We start from the raw sequence: 16,299 nt of genomic DNA, 5'->3' as shown, positions 1-16,299 counted from the left end.
GAGAAAGGCAGAGACAGAGAGACAGACAGACACAGAGAGAGAGAGAGAGAGAGAGAGAGAGAGAGAGAGAGAGAGAGAGAGAGAGTGTGTGTATGTGTATACTGGGGTTAACTTGGTATTTGGTCCACCTCCCTCAGCTTCTCCTTCTTCTTTCCCTTCTCCATCACCCTTTCCCCCAGGATTCACAGAGCCAGGAGGAGGGGAGGAGGGAAGAATCCGACTAGAGCCCGGGGCCTCCTCCCGGATCTGGAAGGCGGAAGCAGGAAGCGCCAGCTCAACTAACAGGCCGCGGGGCGGAGGTGGGGGGAGGGGCGGAGGAAGAAGGGAGAAGAGCCAGAGAGGCGGTGCCGCGGTTACCGAGGCAACACTGGGGGCGGGGCGGGGCTGCGGTGAAACGTCACCCTTGACCCGCGGATGGATCCTACGTCATCAGCGGCTCCTTGCCCCCGCAACTGCTGGAGACGGAAGTAAAGCGACTGCGGCAGTGGCGGCAGCGGCGACGGCAGCTACCGGCTAGTCCCGGCCAAGGGTGGGGGGGGCTTGTGCTTGTGTGTGGGTGATGCCGGCGTGGACATGGAGGTAACCCGCTTCCCGGGCTCTGGGGTTGGGGAGAAACGGTGGTGCCTGCGGCGTAGATGTCCCTTCCCTTTCCCCTGCCTTCCCGACGTCTTCCTGGCGTCGGAGGCCTCCTCAGCTGACTGGACCCCCTCGGTGGCTGCCTGTACCCCGCCCCCCATGCCCGCCTGGGCCCGTGTCCTTCCTGCCCCCCAGCCCCGAAACAGGAAGTTCTCGCGTGCTGACAACCTTTTTAACATCCCCCATACCTGCCTGGAGCATCTCCTTCTGTATCCATCCTTCCGCTCTGCCTAATGCCCGCTCCATCCCCAAACCCTCTCCATTGTCCTTAAAGTAGTGCAGGTGTCCCCAAAGTCTTAGTGCAGCTGTAAATTATTAAAGCCTAAGACTTTAGCACACCCTATATGTTGCTCACCTGGTTCCAGGAGAGAGGTGGGTGTGTTTGTGTGTATGTGAGGGAGGCGTGAGAGAGAGTGTGAGTGAGTGAGTGTGTGTGTGTGAAACTTCATCGATCCAATCCCTTTAAAAGAACTCAATTCTGACAACTCACTCACAGGTTTGAGTCTGCCTCTCTTGCAGGATCCCGGGCAAGATGTGGTGGCCTCACCAGCCACACCTGGGGCTGGCAAATCTAAGGTAAAAAAAAAAATCCTCTTTGGGGCTGTATACAGGATTACTTAGCACATTCTAGGAAGAGTTCCTCACCTCTGCCTCTTAGAATCCATAGCTTTCCTTTGCTGCTTAACACCAGTCCTGTTGGAAGCCTTTCCTTATCTGTGACTCTGCTCTCCCCTACCCAAATAACTTTGCTTTTATTTCCCATATATTTGTTTTTTATCTTATTTGCTGTTTTCCCTCCAGTAAATTCCTTGAGAAGCTTGTTTTTTGTCATTGTATCTCCTAGGCCTGACACAGTGTTTGGAATGTAGTAAATGCTTGTTGGATATCTGAAATTTTAATAGAACCTTAAAATTGAGAACTGAAAAGGACTTTAGAGGCCAGTCCCCATTATTACAACTTGAAAAGTTGGAAAGCCCTTTAGAGGATAGGAACACTTTAGTTTTTTGATAAATTTAACATACTTTCTATTTCCTAATTGGCAGAGATGTTACAGCTCCTGAAAGAATCTGTAGTCCAAAAAGTTAAGCACTTTGTGCATAGTTCCGTAGTGAAACAAAAAAACTAGTAAACTAAATAGAAGTCAAAAGACTTTGGGTAGTCAAAAGTTCTGCTACTAACTAGTGGTATAATCTTTAGCTATGACTTTTACCTCAGAGGTCTCAGTTTCTTCTTCTGTAAATTAGGGTGTGGGATCACATTACATCTTAGGTCTATATGTAGATAGATAAATATAGATATGTAGATAGATAGATAGATCTGTTAGGTCAGTAATTTCTCCACAAAAGTCTGTGTGAAAACATTAACTCGTTGGTAGAGTACTCAGCCTAACTTGACTTTTCTTTCTCTTTTAGTAGCAGTTCTTAAATTTTCATGTAGTCAGACTTCTAGTTTCTTAAGAAGCCCATGAAAATGGCCTTTTTAAAAAAATGCTTAAAGATTATTTTTATAATTCCTTAATAAGCAAACATGGAGTTAGGAATAGTTTTTGCTCAACTGACTTAAAAGTTTTAAGAAAAGAACAATTTAAATATCAACATAGGACTGCTTTTAGCAAAACATCAAAGTAGTTTCTTTGTTCTCTAGTAGAAATATAAGTTATAACCAATTTAATAACATCTATATACATTTTAGTTGGAAACATTACCCAAGGAAGATCTCATCAAGTTTGCCAAGAAGCAGATGATGTTGATGCAGAAAGTTAAATCAAGATGCACAGGTAATTGGATTGATAAAGTGTTCACTTTAACTACCCAAATCTTCATTTTCTTTTTAGAAAATTATATAATTGCTAATATTAAACTGACTTGGCTTTGGTCCTTGATGATACCGTGCAAAACATATAATTCTTCCCAGACTGTCTTACGGAACCTAACACTATTTAAGATTCCACCCACTCTAGCCTTTGATGTTTTCGTTATCTCACCGCACTAAAGAGCAGTTGCCTTTGTCTGAGCTGAAAGGAATATATTAGAAGGATAGAACAAAGCTTGTTTGAGGTGAAGGATGGAAAAAGAGAAGCTTCTAATGAAACAACTTAAAACTGTCAATTTTTAGAACTGGTTTAGGGAGTATCAAAGAAATTAGAGGGTAAGAATCAAATGAGATAATAGTAAAGCACTTAGCACAATGCCTAAATGTTAGTAGTTATTGTTAATATTATACGTGTCAATCAAGTGCTGTCTTCAGTTTATCCTTTCCTCTTAAAAAGAAAACTGTTATCTTTCTTTTATAGAAATACTTATATGTAACACCCTTGAATTTCCTGAATTTTTAATGATTTTAAAATGTCACCCTGAGACTTAAGTTCTTACTAGAAAATTACTGGTTTTGGTTTCAGTAATATTTGGTTCAAGTTTAATAGGGGCAATATTTTGGTTAGAAAGAAGTTCTGCTCCAGAAGAGGGCATATGTAGCTATGTTTAGGTCTATACATAATCTGTTGTATGCTGATCTTAGAGCATAAAGAAGGTTTTACCTTCGTGCTTAATATATTTGGGGGGGGGAGTAGGAGTGTTGCTTTCCCACTTTTTAAATCAAAGATGTAACTATTATGTATTTTACAGAATGCTCTTATAGAATCTTTTTGAAATTACTTTACTGATTTCTGAATTGTCCAAAATGTAGTAACAAATTTGTTTTAACTTCTTTTAGAATTAGAGAAAGAGATTGAAGAATTTAGATCAAAACCTGTTGCTGAGGGAACTAATGATGTAATTCAGGTAATAAATAGCACATTTCCGAATAGTGCAAGTGGGATTGGTTGTTTTTATACACATTTATTTTCATGGGAAATCTCTAATAAGTCATGTCTCCTTTCAGGTTGGCAATTTAGCACTTTGGAAAAAACCCTGCTGTAAATCAGGAGACTTGAGTTCTCATCCTGGCTCTTCTCTCTCTCTGACCTAGGGAAAGTCACTTAGACTTTTAACAGCTCCATTTCTTCATCTGTAAAATGAGGGGAGTGGACTATAAGATCAGGGATTCTTAACCTTTTTTTGTATCTTGGATCCCTTTGGCTATCTGGTAAAACCAATGGAGCCCTTCTTAAAATAATGTTTTTAAATGCATAAAATGAAGCACATAGAAAGGAAAGCAAAGGTTAGGAAAATAAAAGTGCAATTTTTTTTTCTATCCAAGTTCACAGACTCCCTGAAATATTATCTACCAACCCTAGGTTAAGAACCTCTGGACCAGATGGTCTTTAAGATGTTTGTGGCTCTAAAAATTGCTATGTGATTCTTTGACTTTCTCTCACCCTTTAACTTTGGCTGTGATCCTGCTCCTCTACTCATCTCTATCTATATTCCCTTTGAGACCTAAATCACTTTTATATAGGTTTCAGCTTAAAAGTTTTGTGCTGTTAGCTAATAGGCCCCTATAAATTGGCCTTGCTTTTCATTTAGGTGTTTGTTTTGTATTCATGTCCTTTTTTTTTTTTAATATCACTACCACTACCCACTGACTTTTCCCTTCCTTCTGCTGATTCCATGTAAATAAAATCAAGCAAAGTAAATAATATGTGGCCAATTCTTAAAGCACACACCTCAATCTGTACTTATAGTCCACAATATCTCTGCCAAGAAAAGGAGGTTATGCTTTGCCTTCAGTCTTCTGATATCATGATTTATCACTTAATTTATCTGAATTCCAAAGTCTTTCAATTGTTTTCCTTTACATTATGGTGACCATCTTATAAATTGGTTTTGGATGTCTTCCCATCACCTCAAACCCGACAAGACCAAATCCAAATATTCTTTCCTCTTCCCCTCAACCCTGCCTTTTCCTAAACCAGCTTCCTTTTCCAGCTACCTAGTTTTCTAAAAGCTATCACTTCCTCTAGTCTTTTAGCCTTTGTGGGAATAAATCAAATTCAAAATAATTCTTTTGAAATATGCCACCATTGGATTATCCTCAATTTTTATTATACCATTTCTAGATAGCAGGCAATAGAGAGTTCCTAAAAATAAGTGTCTGGTCATCTGTTTCCCTGAGAAAAGCAGAAAATGTTTCAAAACCATTTTAATGTTCTGTGGTTGAACCATAACCTGTTTTTTGATTAGTACTTTGCAAACATATTGTCTTGTTCAAAAATAGGCTCTCACGAAACGACTGGATACTGTTCTTCTGGAAAAAGCAGAGGCTGAGCAACACTGCTTAGCTTTGAAGAAAGAAAATGTTAAAATGAAGCAAGAAACTGAAGTATGGAAACAGCTTTTTCTCATGAATGTTTTTTATATATTCTCAATTAGTATCTCTAGCTTTGTTGTTGCATTGTTTAATTATGGTAGCAGTATTGAGAAAAATCATTTTGGAAAGAAATAATTTTTTATCATTTATTCTTTGTTTTATTTATATAATTCTAAAGTGATTTTATTTTACATATACATATATTCTGATATTTTTTAAATACCGAAGTAATACTTCATTATGATGCTATTTGGAGTAAAGCAAGATCTAGTCCAGGGATGATAGCATAGAGGAAGGGCAAGAAGTCACTGAAAATTAAAAATAGACACTGGCGGGGCAGCTAGGTGGCACAGTGAGTAGGGCACTGGCCCTGGAGTCAGGAGGACCTGAGGTCAAATCTGCCTCAGACACTTGACACATTTACTAGCTGTGTGACCTTGGGCAAGTCACTTAACCTCAATTGCCCTGCCTTCCCCTCTGCAAAAAAAAAGAAAGAAAGAAATAGACCCTGGATTTCCCATCATGAGTCAAAGTACGGAGATATGGAAAGAATGGGTTGAGGGTCAAGGGAAGGGATAGAAGAAAGACCAGCTTAGCTGCCCGTTGTTCCTTCTAGCCCAACCCACCAACCTTTACCAGTCAAAGTAATTTTCTTTTCTAGGCTAATATCAATGATTTATGATTTCAAGCCCCTGGCAGGGAGTTCTCTTACCCCACAAATTCTCCACCATGATTCACCTGATTAAACTGCCTTTCATTTGACATTTGTGGAGAAAAAAACATGCAAGTAGCCAAAATTGTACTGTTGTAAATGAGGAAAGGTTTAGAAAGCTAGGCATTGAGCCGCTAATGGGGGAGGTGAGTCAGAGGAAGGAAAAAGAATACCATTGAGGAAGAAAACAGAAAATGGAGGCTAAAGGCACTATCGAAAGTTTTCTTCCCAGGTTTGCGACAGGCAATTTTTACTTTCAAATGTAGCCAGGTAATAACAATTGGACAGTGGTAAAATTATTTATAAATGTATCTTCTCCAAGGTTAATAGGAACTATGGGCGTTCAAATGGTTTATTTTTTTTCCTTGGGTTGGCAACAAGTATATGAAATGTAGACATCTATAATATTACAGCCTAAATACCCAAAGTAAAGATGTAGGTGCAGGATGAAATGAGACATAAGTAATGTTTATTATGTGAGGACTTGGAATAATATTACTTAAATTTTATGATTATTTAAATACAATTAATAGGGGCATAGATTTTTGTGCTAGAAGTACCCTCATCAAGTTCATCCCATAATGATAGATTAGTTTTCATCATGTTTCTTTCTATATAAAGCTGCATAAACTATAACCTTCCCTCATTTAGTATTGTAAGAGTTGTGATACATCTGATGACTCTAAGTATCCATGGTCTTAAAAAGTACAGTGCTAATCCTGTCTGTCATCCATTTCTGTCATAATTCTGACTATAAAATTCCTTTTTCTTTTAAACAAAGTCTGATTATATTTTACCATATTTGAGTAAGAAAAAAGTTTACTTTTTAAAGTTAAAATAATTTCTAGAAGCTTTGTTAAAGGAAAGTCAGATTCAGAGATTTTGTCTGCTTTTTGTCCAAACACTGGCTGTAGTATTTTTGGTGTCTTTTACAGTAGTGTTCATTAAATGTTAGCTGTGGTCATATTGTTTAAAACATCCCTATCTATCTTACTTTTTCGCTGGCTGAGTTTTATGGGAGAGATAAAAAGCCTTTTTCTTGGTCCTTGTTCCTATTGTGATGGAGCGGGAATTAAGCTAAATTCTTGAGCCTACCTAGGATATTTGTTTTCTACCATCCCAGTTTGGTTCCTCTTCTACCTGGTTAGACTGCAGCTGAAAAGATGCAAAAAAAACTGGAAGTTAAGGTTAATTGTATTTTTTTGCATTATTAATGTGTGTTTATTTTTTTTAACCAGTATTCCATAGCTAAGATGGAAGATCTGCAGAAGGAGTTTGAACACTCAAGTAGAAGTTACTTGAAGGAAATTGAAAGTTGGAAAACTGAATTGACTCAAGTACAATCAAAGTACAGTGAAGATAAAGCTGCCTTAGAGAAGGAGTTGGAGGAAGCGGTGAAAAAACAAATAGGACTTTCAGAACAGCTTAAATTTAATAGTGAGTCCCAAGATGATGTCAAAAAGTTGCAAGAAGAGATTCAAAGAATTAAGCCAGCTTATGAAGAACAAATTTTATATCTGAAAAAGCAATTGGAAGCAGTTGCTGAGGAAAAGAACCAAGAAATTAATGATCTCCAAAACGTTATCAAGGCTAATTCTCAGCATTACCAAAGTGAAATCAGTAGCTTGCAGGAGGAGCTTTTGCAGCTGAAGACTACACACAAAGAAGAAATGGCAGCATTGATGCATCAGCTTGAAGCTTCTGGTAAAGAACATGAAGAAGAAAGAAACAAATTTGAACAACTAATGGAGAATACGACAAATGAAGAAAACATTCAAGAGAAGTCCAAGCATGAATTTGAAAACCTTAAAGAAGCACTGAATCCAGTTAAAGAAAATCTGGTATGTGACAAGGAGATCCAAGAAGATACAGCCGTAAAACAAATAGTTAATGAAAAAGTCAAGCACTTAGAAGATTCCTTGAAAGAACTGGAGTCACAGCATAGTATGTTAAAAGATGAAGTAACCTATATGAATAATCTTAAGTTAAAACTAGAAATGGATGCCCAACATATAAAGGATGAGTTTTTTCATGAACGGGAAGATTTAGAGTTTAAAGTTAATGAACTACTACTTGTTAAAGAAGATCACTGTTGTATAATTGAAAAATTAAAGTCTGAGCTAGAAGTTTCAAGAAATCAATTTAGTAATACTGTGAAACAACATAACATGGAAGTACAGAGTCTTAAAGAAGAGTACCAAAAAGGAATATCAGAACTAAAGCAAACTTTATTGTCAAATGCAGAAAAAGAAAAATTAACCATAATGTTTGAAATGCAAGATCTAAGGGAACAATATGAAAACTTACAGCAGGAAAAGCAAGAAGCAGTTTTAAATTATGAGACTTTGCGAGAAACAATGGAAATTTTACAGAGAGAATTAGGTGAGTCAGCTGGAAAGATCAGCCAGGAATTTGAATCCATGAAACAACAGCAGGCTTCTGATGTTCATGAATTGCAGCAAAAACTCAGAGCTGCTTTTAATGAAAAAGATAATCTCATTGAAACTGTGAATCGTCTCAAAGGAGAAAAGGAAGTATTGTTATCTAAACAAGATGAGGCACAGGGACATGAAAATGTAATCAGGAACCTTCAAGAGAAAAATGAAGAAATACTGATTAGTCTTAGTCAGAAAGATACTATGATACAAGAGCTAGAAGCAAAAATATGCATTCTTAGTGATGAAAAAGATCAATTCTTAAGTAAAATACAAAATGCTCAGGAGGAATTGGACAACCTCCATGAAAAATGTGAAAGGAAAGAAGAAGAGATTATAGAACTTAAGGAAAAAGTAGATCAAATTACTGAATACAACAATGAACTAGAACAGAAGGTGAAAGCATTAACAGAAGTATGGGAAGAGACTTTAAAAGAAAAAAAGCATAACAACCAAGACATGGAAAAACTTGTGGTTCAAGTTAATGTTCTGTGTGATGAACGAGAAATGTTGTCATCTCAAATGAAGACCCTTCAGGAAGAAAATGAAAGACTAAATAAGGAAAAGGACCAAATGAGTAGAGATTTGGACACTTTTATATCTGAACAAAAAGGAGACCTTAGCTTTAAAGAGCAAGCTGCAGAACTGGAAAATAAACTTCAATTAGCAATTGAAGAAAAAGATAATTTAGATAAGTTATTTGTAAAGGAGCAAACACAAAATTCAATTGTTAGGTCTCAGCTGTATGGTTTTCTGAAAGAGATGGGATGCAGAGTTTCAGAAATAAAAGAGGAAGAAGATATCATGATTATCCTACAAGCTGTAAGTGACTCTTTAGGAAGAATGAAGGAGGAAAAACTGAGCTTGGTTTTTCAGAATAATGAAACAGTGCTACAGTTGCAGAAAGAAAATGAACATATCAAAGAAGAAAATTTAGCTCATTGTGAAGAACTTAGATCTTTACTTGAAGACTATGAAAAAGAAAGATTTCTTCTAAAGAAAGAATTGGAAGGCTGTCTGTCAGAAAAAGCAGCATTGCAACTTGACCTTCAAGAGATGAATAATGTAAATGAAAAGACTAGGCTCGAAAACCAGAATCTCTTAGCTCAGATAAGAGAACTTTCTGAGAACCTTTTATGTAGCAAAAATGAAATTCAGAATCAAGGAGAGTCATCTGTAGAAGAGCAAGAAAATATAAGGCTGTTGCTAGAACAAAGAGAGGCAGAACTACATGATGTGAAAGAAGAACTGACATCTTTAAAGGTTGGAAATTATTTTATTTTACTAATAAAATTAATCCTTGATTATAGACTATGCCCATTCAAAACACTAGCTTTTAGTCATAAAACTCTAGGGAGAATAAACTTAGATAAATTCAAAATTAAATTCAGCATTTTTTAGTTCTATTTCTAAATGGTAAGCTTTCTCAAAAGTGTTGAAGATGTAGCCCTAAACATTTTGGTTTTTAGATTTTAATTGCTTTGGTCTTGCTTATGAAAAGGAATAGTGGGATTAAATGACTTGTCCGTTTTTATATAGCAGGTCACTAAGGTCCAGAAAATTTTGCCTACAAACTTGTTCCTCAGTAAGGAACAGTTTGAAAAGAAAAATACAACTGTATGAATACTTCTCTTTAATTAAAATGTGGGACTCTCCGAATAAAAAATTATTTAATAGTATTTGGTAAGCTGGAAGAACTATGTGATCTTGTCTGTATACTTTAATTATGAGTACTCCATGTTATACATTATGTACCTTGTTCATGGATGTTACACTTTTCTACATTAATCTTTGTATTGATTTATGTTCACAGAAATTTTGATAATACTATGGTTCAATATTAGTTACATTGTTGGTCAAGAAGAAGCTACCCCAAAAAATATTTTAACGTAAATCACTTGTGATTTTAGCTTTTTTTCAAGACAATGATATTCTTGCTAGTTCTTCATTACAAAAAAAGAAACAAACCTGGTCTAATTACATTATTTTGCTTTTGTTTTTTTTGCCTTTGTTTAAAATGTAGGCGTCCTTAGAGAACTCACACTCTGTAAAAAGTGATCAACATTCAGTAATGGAACTAGAAGATAAAATTGGTAACTATTTTTGTTTAACCTATCTTTTTATAAAGACAAGTTGTTTTCTTTTAATGTCACTTTATTGTTGTGGAATGAGAATTCATTCAGCTAATAGATTTTTATGGCAAATATCTTTTCCTGGCACCCTTAGTATTTATTCAGTTATGCCTTCTTTTTCCAGGTATTTGTCTGTAGGAAAGGATGTTTGATCTGGTAGGGAGGAAGGGAATTTAAAGGCTTAGGGTGTTAAGTTTGGTTTAGTTAAACATGTGAAACATTAAAATTTATTACCAAAGGTAGTTACAAAATCTTTGAAACTTTTAGAGAATTAAATGTGTCTGAAAGAGTTTAGATTCAGGAGGAGGTTCAACCCTTGATTTCTACAAACTTACGGTTTTCTGGTATTTTCTGTGTACGATTTTTATTTTGGCTGTTTTCTTCCTGTAGGGTTTTTTTTTTTAACTATTGTGATATCGGTTAAGTAATTATATATTTTAAAGTGCATGACTTCACTAACAGATCATCTCCCAAAACATTTTTAGAGTGCCAGCTGATAATTATCATGTGATATTTCAATTGCCACAAGATTATTTCTCAATTACTTACTAGTCACTTGAATTGCTGCTAATCTTTAATTGAAAAACATGAATAATGCTATAGAAATTGGAGTTGATTGTGATAAAAATAAAATCAGCCTTAAGACAGCCTTAGCATGTAACTTTCTAAATTGAAACATACTACATTCACATACATTTGTTCAGTAAACAATGGGTACTTAAAATATACAGAATTCAATCCTTAAGAAGTTGACTTTTTAATAGGGGATATAAGATGTATAAAAATAGAAATAATATGGAATATAAACATATACAATAGTTAAAAAGTGTTATGAAAGTTCTCAAGAGGAAGAAATTGTTTTCTAACTAGGAAGGTCAGGGAAACTTTAGAAGATGTGGCATTTCAACTAAGTCTTAAAGAATGATTAGGATTTCAGCAGATAGAAATGAGGAGAGACAGAGAAATTCCAATTATATAGAAGTGGAATAAGCAGAGATACCAAGGCAAGGAAGTGTGGTGTCTGTTTATGACATAGTAAATAGTACATTTTGACTTGTGTGCTCGTTACGTGAACATGAATGTTACATTGAGAAGTCTGTGAGAGGTAAATTGGTGCCAGACTGAAGGATCTTGAGTGTTAATCTTTGAAGTTTGGACTTTTATTTGTAGATGGTGAAGAGACATAAAGATTTTTAAGTAGTCAAGTTTCATAGTCAGACCTCAAATTAAAAAGATTACTTTGACAGTGTGTGAAGATTACTTTGACAGTGTTGTGAGGATTCATTGAATGGAAAGCTGTAGGCAGGGAGATTGGTTAAGAAGCCACTGCTGTAATCAAAGCAATCATGAAGACTTGGACTGGGGTGATGGCAATGGGAATGTAAAGAAGCAGACATTGTAGTTAACAGAATTGGTAGAGGTATGCTAGGGACACAATCAATAGGATTGGCTAAACAGTTTGTATGTTGGAAGTGAAGAGCTATGGGGTAGTAACGGATGGCACCCAAGTTTTGAACGTTGGTGACTAAGCAAATGAAAAGGCAATGTAGAATTTGTTAAAGATTGAAACGTTAATGTAGCAGCAGAGTTGTTTTGAAAAGTATGTTTTATTTTTAAAAGATACTGCATTTTATCAGAAGTGACATTTTTAAGTTGGTTTAAGAGTTTAAATTGGTGAACCACTACTTGTTAAAGGTCACTGTTATATAAGTGAAAAATTTAAATCCAAGTAAAAGTTTCAAGGAGTTAATTTGGCAATACTGTGAAATAACATAACATGGAAGTACAGAATCCTAAAAAGGAGAATGTGTTAGAGTTGAAAGAGTACTAGGTTTAGAGTCAAAGAACTGGATTTTGAATCTGCCACTTAGCCACTTGTGTGACCATAGACAAAAGCTCATCATTCCTGAGCCTCAGTTTCTTTATTTGGAAAATGAGGGGATTATGTTAGATAACCCCTGAGGTCCTTTCTACCTCTAAATCTATGATCCTATGAACTCTTAGTAGGTGTACTTTACATTTATGCAAACAGCCACACACATTCATGCTGCCTGCTCTGATTATTATATCTGTCTTATCCAGTTTCCTCATAATGGTTTCCTGATTATACAAAGGGTTGGTAATCAGGGCAAATAAACTTCTATATTGTTCTGCATAGATGAGTTGTCATGAAAACTAAGCAGTGTTATGTCCAGTCACCAAGTTTGTATGTCCGGATGAGATAAAACTCCAAAAGATTAGATTGGTAACCATGCAGCAACAAATTCCAACATAGTGATAGCTAAAATGTACCTTAGATTTCCACTTAGGAAACTAACTAGTGCTTAACTAGTTCTTGCTTTTTACCACTCATTCAGCCAGTCATTTAGTACTACCTAAAAGAAAAAGTCCATCTTTATTTTGTCTTCTGCCACCTTTACATGCTCATTTGGCAGTTTCCCTGGTCCCTAAATGTAGTGAGCCTTACTGAGACATTAGCCCCATCTAGTAGTGAAGAAAGTCTAGCTGTAACCTATATAAACCAGTATTTTTGTGGATAAATGTACTAATTACCTTTTCTTTCGATTCATTTCAAAAATTGATTAAATACTTGTTCTACGTGAGACTCTGTGCTAGGCTCCTGGGATATACACTGATTTTCAGATACCAAAAAGGTAGCAACTATCTATATATTTGTGTGTGTTCAGTCGTTTTCAGTTATGTCCTACTCATTGTGACCTCATTTTGAGTTTTCTTGGCAAAGATACCAGAGTGGTTTGCCATTTCTTTCTCAAGCTTATTTTACAGATAAAGAAACAGTGGCAAACAGAGTTAAATAACTTCCCCAGGGTTGTGCAGCTAATAAGGATCTGAGACCAGATTTGAACTTAGGGGGAGGACTCCAGGCCTGGCAGTCTATCCACTGAACCACTTAGCTTCTTAATTCTGTGATTGAATGAGATCTGGGGAGAAATTCTAAAAGAATTATAAAGGGAAGGAGAATCCAGAAGCTTCCTGCAATATTAGATTATGAACAATATGTATTTATACTTGGTGGTTTGAAATAGTCAACTCTCTCTGAACATTATCTTTTTTAATAGGAAGTTACAGCCATTTGGAAAGAAAGTCTGATTAAACAGATTTAAACAAGATGGTTTTAAAGTACTCCAGGATCATATTTACTGACTTTTATGGCTACATATAAATAATTTAGCAAAATTTATTTTTATATCAATTGCCCCTTAAATCTCAATTTTTTTAAGTGACCAGGACAAATTTGAAAAAAAATTCATAGAAAATGATTGTCATAAAACAAAATAATGTAGCACTTAAAAAGAGGAGTATGATAAGTTTTATTTAGCATTTTGCTATATAAATCAGTCTTCTCAGTAATTACTCAGCTAAGGGTTGTTGGGGTTTTTTCCCCAGTACTGATTTTATCTATTTTCCTTTCTGTGTATATCCTCCCCATAGTACATTGATTACATGTAAAAACTCACTTCAGTAAGAATGTGCTTATATATAACTGTGGCCTATCCAGTTAATTCAATTTCTTTAATTAAAAACGTCTTCTGCAAAAGAAAAGATTTGGAAATTTCTTGTTTGAAAATATACAGAAATCCCAACTTAATATTATGTTTACTAAACATGAAGCAAAAAAAAAAATAAAATCTGCCCTTCTGTCCTGCTATTTAAATTTTAGAGATTCCCAATCAAAACATCAATTCAGTTGACATTTAATTTGTAAATGCAAGATTTATGTTCAAAAAATGCCTCAAATGATAGATCTGTGTTCTCTTAGTAGTCTTTTCCCTCTCTTCACCATCCTCATCAATATTTTCTCTAAAATGTTCTGCCCAGAACCAAAACACTTGCTCTTATTAATTCATCTTACTAAATTTGTATTATAATAATAACCTGTTCATTTTTGGATCCTACTTTTGTCATGCCATATGTTATCTATTTCTCCTAGATTCAGATCTTCCACAGGTCTGATGAACATGCTCTCTGGCTTCATTCAAGTTATTGATGAAAAAAATTGAATAGGACTGTGAACAGATCCCAAGAGCATTTTACTAAAGAGCTCCTTGTAGGTTCAATCCAGTTCAATAAACATAATTCTTTTCATCCTTGTTTTTAGTAAATTTAGAAAAAGAATCCAAAGAAAAAGAAGAGAAGTTAAGTAAGATAAAAGTTGTTGCCTTAAAAGCAAGGAAAGAACTTGATTCCAGCAGAAAAGAGGTAAGATACCTTCTAAACAGACTCTGGAGTTTTACAGTTTAAGCAAATCTGCATTTTTCTGTGCTGAATAAATTCATATTATTAATATGTATGTAAAACAGGTGCAGTCTCTGCGGGAAGAACTTGAATTGGTTCGATCTGAAAGAGATAATTTGTCTACTTCCATGAAAGACCTCATTCAAGGAGCAGAAGGCTATAAGGTAAAAATAGTTAATTGTCTTTATAATTTTTTTTTAATTTCACTCATAGCTTCAAAGTGAACTTAATTATTTCTTGAAATATATTTTTGCCTTTTCTAGGATAATACTTTCTAAGTTTCAAACTGATCTTTTTTTACCATATACTTATTTATATATATTCTATCCTCAATTCAGCAAGCATTTATTAAGCACCTACTATGTATAAGGCATTGTGCTAGGTGACGGGGATATAAAGACAAAAAAAAAAGAGTTCCTATCTTCAAGGAGCTTATTTTCTTTTGACAATAACAAAGTGCACACATATAAATAAATATGAAATGCTTACAGAATAATTTGAGGATGAGAGAGGAGAGCTCTAAAAAAGACCTCATGAATGAAGTAGCATCTGAACAGAGTCTCAAAGACATCTAGGAATTCTAAGAAGCAGAGATGAGGAAGGGGAGAGCATTCCACTCATGATTGACATCTTATGCAAAAGCCTAGAGGTGAGAGATAACATGCTGCATGAGAGGAATATCAAGTATGGTACAGTTTAGCTGATCTGGTTAATAAGTTTTGAGTAATGGAATCCAGCAGAAAAAGTAAGAGGCTTAATTTTAACAGAGGATTTAGGCCCACCCTTTTGTCATTTAAGATGCCAGTTTTTAAAATTTATATTTAAATCTGCTGAGGAGTATCTGCAAAGGTTTCATTGAATTTTTCCCAGTCCAACAAAAACTTAAGTACCTGAAATTTTTCCAGACATTTTGATAGGCAATGCAGGTTATATACACAGGCAAATAAAATTTATTTTTACTTTACAAGAGCTTATAACTCCTAAAACAAGTAAGACATAGTTTTAATTTGTCCCTTTTCTACTTTTTTAGTTGTATACCCAGTTTATTAATGTACACTTTCTTCCTTTTATCATTGTAAGATAGATGGATTAGAAACAATCTAGTAATATGCTGTTTACAAGAGACACACTTCTAACAGAAAGATGAACCCAAAATTAAGGGGCTGGAGCAGAATCTATTATGCTTCAGCTGAAGTAAAAAAAAAAAAAAAAAAAGCAGAGATAGCATTTATGAATTCGGACAACGCATAAACAAAAGTAGACCTAATTAAAAGAGATAATCAGAGAAACTGCATTTTGGTGAAAGGACAATGAAGTAATATAAATACTGAACACATAGGTACCAGCTGTTATAGCACCCATATTCTTGAAGGAAAAGTCAAATGAGTTACAAAAGGAAAAAGTCAGTAAAACTATATTAGTGAGGGACCTCAATTTATCCCTCTCAGATAATCAAGAAATAAGTTGAGATGAATAGAATTTTAGACAAGTTAGCTATGATAGGTCTTGGGAGAATATTGAATGGGAATAGGAAGAAGTATATATTTTTTTTCAGCTATAAATGGTACCCTCAAAAAATGACCATGTATTTGAACATAAAAATCTCCCAAACAAATACAGAGAAGCAGAAATGTTAAATGCACACCTTTGGATCACGAGGCAATAAAAAACATTTTAATAAAGGGTCTTTGAATCATAGATTAAAAATTAAGTGGAAATTAAATAACCTAATCCTAAGGAATTGAGTGGGTCAAAGAACAAATCATAGAAACAATGAATAATTTCATTAAAGATAATGACAACAATGAGATAACATACCATAATTTGTCGGATAAAGCCAAAGCAGTGGGAAAAATTTATGATTCTAAAAGCTTACATC

The 16,299-nt window shown here is 35.1% G+C and overlaps 1 protein-coding gene across 1 annotated transcript in view; it reads left to right on the top strand.

The window, feature by feature from the left end:
* The first annotated feature begins 337 nt into the window (after positions 1-337).
* Positions 338-16,299, top strand: part of GCC2 (GRIP and coiled-coil domain containing 2) — a 54,962-nt gene continuing 39,000 nt past the window's right edge. The window contains exons 1-9 of the mRNA XM_036754258.1: positions 338-579; positions 1,156-1,212; positions 2,329-2,413; positions 3,349-3,416; positions 4,792-4,896; positions 6,835-9,294; positions 10,055-10,124; positions 14,284-14,384; positions 14,486-14,584. Coding sequence (XP_036610153.1) covers positions 574-579; positions 1,156-1,212; positions 2,329-2,413; positions 3,349-3,416; positions 4,792-4,896; positions 6,835-9,294; positions 10,055-10,124; positions 14,284-14,384; positions 14,486-14,584 — 3,051 coding nt within the window. The 5' untranslated portion in view covers positions 338-573. The remainder of the gene's footprint in view (positions 580-1,155; positions 1,213-2,328; positions 2,414-3,348; positions 3,417-4,791; positions 4,897-6,834; positions 9,295-10,054; positions 10,125-14,283; positions 14,385-14,485; positions 14,585-16,299) is intronic.

The sequence above is a fragment of the Trichosurus vulpecula genome, chromosome 4 (assembly GCF_011100635.1).
Source record: "Trichosurus vulpecula isolate mTriVul1 chromosome 4, mTriVul1.pri, whole genome shotgun sequence".
Classification (NCBI taxonomy): Eukaryota; Metazoa; Chordata; class Mammalia; order Diprotodontia; family Phalangeridae; genus Trichosurus; species Trichosurus vulpecula.
Note: the sequence above shows the minus strand (reverse complement) of the source record. Positions and strands in the feature narration are given on the sequence as shown.